Source organism: Diaphorina citri, unplaced genomic scaffold (genome assembly GCF_000475195.1).
Source record: "Diaphorina citri unplaced genomic scaffold, Diaci psyllid genome assembly version 1.1 scaffold1003, whole genome shotgun sequence".
Taxonomy (NCBI): Eukaryota; Metazoa; Arthropoda; class Insecta; order Hemiptera; family Psyllidae; genus Diaphorina; species Diaphorina citri.
The window spans coordinates 1-6,257 of NW_007378434.1; the positions used below are offsets into that span (position 1 = coordinate 1).

Genomic DNA, 6,257 nt, shown 5'->3' on the forward strand with positions numbered 1-6,257 from the left:
GATTTTTTTTTCCGAACGACAAGTGGGAAGGACCTTTAATTATTTATGACAGCATCACTTTTTTTTTTATTTTTTTTTTAGCAATGAAACAGCTGATGGGTCATTGTCATAGCAGAAAATCTATTAGTTTATCCTAGGTCCGATGGGGGAAAAGAGCACTCAAAGGTTACTCTCCGTTGAAAGAACTCCTATGCTGGTAGTATAAACAAGGTATATTCTATTCTATTCTACGAGACGAGATTATTTGTCGATGTTGGGAATTGGACTTCAGATCTTTTGCAAGCAAGCGCACTTGATCAATTTGAAGGAAATGTGTTACAGGTCAACAGATCTACGAGAAGATGGTGAGCGGAATGTACATGGGGGAAATAGTTCGTCTCATGATGGAGAAATTTACTGAGGAAGGCATCCTGTTCAACGGAAAGGGATCGCATCAGTTATCTACACGCGGGATATTCGAGTGAACCTAAAGACCTGTTCACATTTGTCGTGAGTTTCATCCTATTTTTTCCCGAATGTCCTGTAGGCAATGCAATTTAAATGAGAGTGTTCCCACTACACACGACACGATTTTTTCCGAACAACAAATGTACACGGACTAAAAAAAAAATCAGCCGTTATAAGTTAGTTAAGTAAAAGACCGATCTTAGCACAGAGAGTTTTCAGTTAATCCAGAGTTCAAGAAAAACAGTCTGTGTAAATCAAATGGGTGACATCAAAGAAAACAATTGACACTGTGTTAACTTTCAGTGGTAAGATCGGCCATAAAAAGACATTTCGCATTATTTTTGTTTCCAATTTCACGCCATTACCATTACCTATACAGTATACTAGTTCAAAGCTTTACATACCTGCATATAAGCCATCCCAGTGACACAGGTGAGGGCCAAGTTGGCCCGGCCCGGTAGTTTCAGCTTCCTCCCCATCCAATATTGTGCTGTCAGTAAACTAAACACACTAATACCCAGCACCCTATGGTCAAACTGTACAGTGGTAGGATTCTCGGTGAAGTTACGCAGGGGCGGCTCGAGGGCGAGAATATCGGTGGGTATCAGACGGTCCGCCATGAGTGGGAATGAATTGTACACGAGCCCCGCATCCAGCCCTGCCACGAACGCGCCTGAAATAGATCGATCAATAGGTTAAGTACGTACAAAAATTAATTTTGTAGAAAGAACACAAGGGTATATTACGATGATTCATGCATTCAATTTTCGGAGACCAAAAATGGACCCGCTCAGTTTTGGGACCCCAGATTCAAGGAACTCATTTACCAAATTTCATCAAAATCGCACAAGGAGGGAAATTTTCGGAGACCAAAAATGGACCCGCTCAGTTTTGGGACCCCAGATTCAAGGAACTCATTTACCAAATTTCATCAAAATCGCACAAGGCAATCGCGAGTTATAGCAGAACAATGATTCAAACAAATAAACATCTAAACCAAATGCACGTAAACCTCACTTCGTCCAGTCAATGAGGTCAGTAGACAATAATGCATCTACACGCCTAGTGTGAACACCACTGGCATCCATTCACTCACTCTTAACACATCTCTTCTCACCTGACAAGGCGGTAACAAAAATAAGTCCCTTGCTCATATACGCCAGCCGTTTGAACCGCAGCAATCCCGCCCGGTTATCAGCCAGCTGTTTCGAAGACGGCAGTAGATGATCCAAAGCCGTCCATAGGAGTCCGGAATAGAGGAGAAACGCCATGGATAGATGGGAGGCGAGACGGTACTGGGAAACCCGGGGGACGTCACTTTGTGTGTGAAACCGGTCTTCTAAACCGGACTGAACCATGTACCAGCCCATCAAACCCTGGGAAAATTATCCACTCACTCACTCTTAACATATTCTCACCTGACAAGGCGGTAACAAAAATAAGTCCCTTGCTCATATACGCAAGCCGTTTGAACCGCAGCAATCCCGCCCGGTTATCAGCCAGCTGTTTCGAAGACGGCAGTAGATGATCCAGAGCTGTCCATAGGAGTCCGGAATAGAGGAGAAACGCCATGGATAGGTGGGAGGCGAGACGGTACTGAGAAACCCGGGGGACGTCACTTTGTGTGTGAAACCGGTCTTCTAAACCGGACTGAACCATGTACCAGCCCATCAAACCCTGGGAAAATTCACAAAAGTTGAAAAAAGGGGAAAGGAAAGGAAAAGGAAATAAAATTATTGTTTTACACAATGTTTTGACTTACAGTTTAAATTCAGGATACTCTTTGTACAGGTTGAATTCCTCAATCCATTCGGCAGACAAGAATAAAACACCAGTACAGGTAATTTATATTGAATAACCAAAGCAGTGTACCTACATGCTACCTATGCTTTCTTGTATCTTGGAATATACCTACTTAAACTTGATTTCAAATTTCACTCTAGGTGTTAGTAGGTAGGTACTTAAGTGCCAAGTACTAAAAAAAAGCTGAAAAAAGGGGAAAGGAAAGGAAAAGGAAATTATTGTTTTACACAATGTTTTGACTTACAGTTTAAATTCAGGATACTCTTTGTACAGGTTGAATTCCTCAATCCATTCGGCAGAATTTCTGGGCAACTTCTCACCGAACAATTTCCATGTCACCATGGACAATCCTGACTCGGTCAATCTTGTAACTCCTCCTAGAACCACAGCACCAAACACCATGCCACTGCAACCCAGCAACCAATATCCTGTGATTCGGGTTGGTTTTTCCAGGATGTTTGGTTTGGCAACATTCTCACTGAGAGTTGTGGCAACTTGGCTTGACCATCGTGTAAGGCCTGGAGACTAAGAATAAAAGCAGAACCTGATTAAAGTTCAATTAGGCTAGTTTATGGCCATGAACACAGTTAAATATTTCTTAATCCAATATTTAAAATCAGATTAAGGTACTGACTGCTCTTTATTCTGCTATCGCCATTCGGCGAAAGCTAAAGCCGCTACAACAACAACAACAACTGCTCAATAAAGTTAGAAAGCACCTTGGTAACAGTTTACAAAGTGGGCTTAAGTATTAGGAATTAAAAAAGAGGGGCTAAATTTAAACAATACTATGAAATGTCAGTATCTAAATTTATGCAATATTACCTATGCAAGGTTAATACCTACCTAACCAGATAGGTACCCAACTGTCTGAGCAATCATCTAGGTACTGAATGTATGCTAGCTATTTGAGAGTACATACATGGGTTTTACCCGTTGATTTGTTAATCAATCAATCAATCAGTACACTTAGCATTGAGAACAAAACTCTAACAAAGCTGTGAAAAGTTTTTCTGGTTGAAGATCACAATATACCTACAATAGGTAAATCTGTAAATGCAAGATGATGAAACACTTGAGAATAATAGTTGAATAGTTAGATACTTACAAAGAAACCTAAGGAATTCTTCTTGGATTGGGGATTCTTTACAACAGCTTGGCCATATTTCAATAGATTGGAGCACAACTGAAAGTTGCAGCCTCTCTTCAGTAAAATGTTCATTTTTATTGCCTATGTCTGTATTCTAGGTAGGTTCTTGATCAGTGATGTAGGTAGGTATTGTTATCACTTACATAACAGAAGAGAACTCACTTGACACTATGCACTTAACTGAACTAATGGTGAAAATTGAGATTGTCTGGAATGCTGGCTTGAGTATCAAACTGATTCTTAAGCAGGAACAAATGTTGGAAATATGGAAATTAAAAGGAACAATTCCAGGATTTTCCAGGAATCTGCTGCAAATTTTTTGGAAATTTTGAAATATCAAAATATTCAAATTTACGCGGTACATTCAAAATAAAAAGAAGACACTTCGTAATGCTGTGATGTGCACAAAAGTAGTGAAAAAGCTCTGCTTTAACCCAAATAAATTCACAATTTTTTTGATTTTTGATTTTAATGATGAAACTTGTAAACATGTTGCACTCACATAGTGTTTCATCTGCTCTATCACACCGGCTATTTGTTCTGTGTACCTGGGCTTCACCTCCTTCCTACCCAAACACTCCAGGACGGCTGCGAATGTTTGAATGTTGGGCCTGAGAAGGTCCGAATGTTGATGTAGAACAATGTCCAGGATTTCTTTCACCTTGTCAAGTTTAGCCTGGGGATGAAATTGAAAGATAGTACTTTAAGTACGAAGTCCCTAATGGGCGAATGCCAGAAAGGGGCACTTACTGGAGTCTATCATCATTAAATACCCTTCTATTTTTTTGTTTTTTGTGTTTTTTTTTTTTTTTTCAGAGGTTTGATAGAGGGAGCTGTAACTGCTAAGGAAATCAAAGAGAGAAGGAAGACAGGATAGAAGAAAGCCAGCTGTTCCGAGAACGAACATTATCCGTTTTTGATAAAATCCGCCGCGGGCGGGAATTGAACCCGCGGCCTAGCTCTTACAAGGCAGACGGGCTACTAACTAAGCTAACTAGGTTGTCTCTTCAATCTTTAATACGAACCTCAGCGGCATACGCGTGTAGCAATGTGTTGAATATGTTCACATTGATCACACGCGCTTTTTTCAGTCTCTTTGGTGTCAGGTAATGCCTCAAAGTTGTATAGCCTCGACCCGTGAGTCCACAGTTTACCTGAAAGTAGAATAGAATAGGTATACCTTGTTTATCCTGCTGGGATAGGACTGAAAAATCCCTTTACAAGGTGTCTACCAAAATGGAAAAATAAAATTCCCTAACTTTTCTCGGTTTTCTCGGACGAAAAGGGAAGAAATAGGTATTGCCTGGTGAATTGTTACTATGAAAAATCATTTTCTCTTGTTGTAAATGTCATCTTGAAGGTTGTAAGTCCATTCTATCTCTTTTGGGTGTTCACTGTTCATTATGATCAAAATGCTGCAGCTATGCCCTCTGAAGATATTTTCCAAGAGAATATATTATTCCATTCCAACAGGGCAACCCATATCTTTCAAATCCCTCAAAGGTAAGTTTGAATAAGATTATAGAGATCAAGGGGGCATCCGATTTTCAATGAGAACTTTGGGGACAACAGATATAATGGCATTACCTATGCATAACCTTCACAGGTAGATAAAGGTTTTAATTTAAAAGAACTAATAGCAAAGTTTGTCAAAGTGTTTGTTAAACTCTGAAAATACTCAGATTTCAGAAGGCACTTTGCCTTGGTGGTCCAATGATTAAGGATTTACATAATAGGTCTGCCTGGAAGAGACTGACAAGAAATGCCGACCCTATCTAAATAGGAAAAGGTTAGGAAAAAGAAGACAAAGAAAGGTGGTATGATCAAGGTATACAGCCTGGTACTGGTATGTAAACAGGAGGGCATTTTGTGCAATCAGAGACAAGATAGAATTTTTCCCCCAAACAAATTTACTAAAAATTCATTATTCTCTTCAGATTCATGTTCCATGTTGTGTGAACAGAGGAGAAAACAATCTGCCAAAGCTGCTGTGATGAAACTGGTTCTAAAGAAAAATAAGAAGAATGCCAGAACAAAAAGTGTTGAAGTTTTGCAAGGTTTGTACCTCAATTTTATTATTATTATTATTATTATTATTATTGTTTTTTTTTTCTTTTCTTATGCTATGAATTATTTGTTTGGAAGTATTGTATGGAATTGCACATATTATTCTTAATTACAATATTTCCTGCTAGATTTGTTTGATTTATAGTTTATCCAGATCAATGTGACAGCAATGAGTCATCAACCCAAAATGAAAGAACCAATCAGATTGCAGGAAATCCTTACATTGTTGCAATTCAGGTAAAGGTCTATTTTTGATAAACTCTCTCTTCTAAAATGCAGAGGTAGCTCTAAGTTCAGAGGTTGGATTCCAGAACAGGTAAGGTGGATATCGCCTTACCTGACTTTGTTTCACTGTCGGAGGAAGCACTGTGCAATATACCTTCCCCTTTTAGAGATTTCTACCATTGCACATGTGACATGTTTGGCAACAATGCCCATTTTTTTGCTGCCACATTGATCTGGACACACGGAAGGTAAAGTAATCTGAGTAGAAATCAATAACGTGAACAAACGTCGACTCAACGTAAGAAATCTGACTTGATCTAACCTTGACCCCTACTGAAGTACAGGACTAAACTCAGATACTCAACTGATGACAACCAGTAAGTGACTTTTAACCTTATTTATAACTAAAATAAAAAGGTTTAAATAAACAACACAAACAACAAACAAAAAAAAATAATAAAAAAGTTAGATAAATGAGTAACGATAACTATGTTCCATCTGAATGGTGTCAGAACTGTTTCTTACGTTATAGACTCGTTGAAATATTTGTATTATTCATGAATAT

The 6,257-nt window shown here is 38.9% G+C and overlaps 2 protein-coding genes and 1 long non-coding RNA gene across 3 annotated transcripts in view; 1 reads left to right on the plus strand and 2 right to left on the minus strand.

Moving 5' to 3' along the window:
• Window positions 1-821: 821 nt before the first annotated feature.
• Window positions 822-3,716, minus strand: LOC103513648 (cytochrome c oxidase assembly protein COX15 homolog). The gene is made up of 5 exons (XM_026826797.1): window positions 3,359-3,716; window positions 2,494-2,775; window positions 1,936-2,124; window positions 1,565-1,823; window positions 822-1,120 (listed from the first exon to the last, which is right to left on the minus strand). Exons 1-5 carry the CDS (start codon window positions 3,470-3,472, stop codon window positions 831-833), a joined length of 1,134 nt encoding a protein of 377 aa, XP_026682598.1. The 5' UTR covers window positions 3,473-3,716; the 3' UTR covers window positions 822-830.
• A 269-nt stretch (window positions 3,717-3,985) lies between these two features.
• Window positions 3,986-4,606, minus strand: LOC113469243. Its single transcript, XR_003392712.1, has 2 exons — window positions 4,426-4,606; window positions 3,986-4,076 (listed from the first exon to the last, which is right to left on the minus strand). It is a non-coding gene; the product is annotated as an uncharacterized LOC113469243 (long non-coding RNA).
• Window positions 4,607-4,679: 73 nt separating this feature from the next.
• The window catches only part of LOC103513654 (DNA-directed RNA polymerase, mitochondrial), a 48,433-nt gene continuing 46,855 nt past the window's right edge, over window positions 4,680-6,257 (plus strand). Inside the window, exons 1-2 of the mRNA XM_026826793.1 lie at window positions 4,680-4,903; window positions 5,338-5,457. Coding sequence (XP_026682594.1) covers window positions 4,804-4,903; window positions 5,338-5,457 — 220 coding nt within the window. The 5' untranslated portion in view covers window positions 4,680-4,803. The remainder of the gene's footprint in view (window positions 4,904-5,337; window positions 5,458-6,257) is intronic.

Coding starts and splice junctions, on each gene's coding strand:
- LOC103513648 (XM_026826797.1), bottom strand. CDS start 3,472: ATGAACATTTTACTGAAGAGAGGCTGCAACTTTCAGTTGTGCTCCAAT. Junction 2,776..3,358: donor AGAATTCCTTAGGTTTCTTT/GTAAGTATCTAA, acceptor TTTTATTCTTAG/TCTCCAGGCCTTACACGATG. Junction 2,125..2,493: donor AGTATCCTGAATTTAAACTG/TAAGTCAAAACA, acceptor GAATTTTCCCAG/GGTTTGATGGGCTGGTACAT.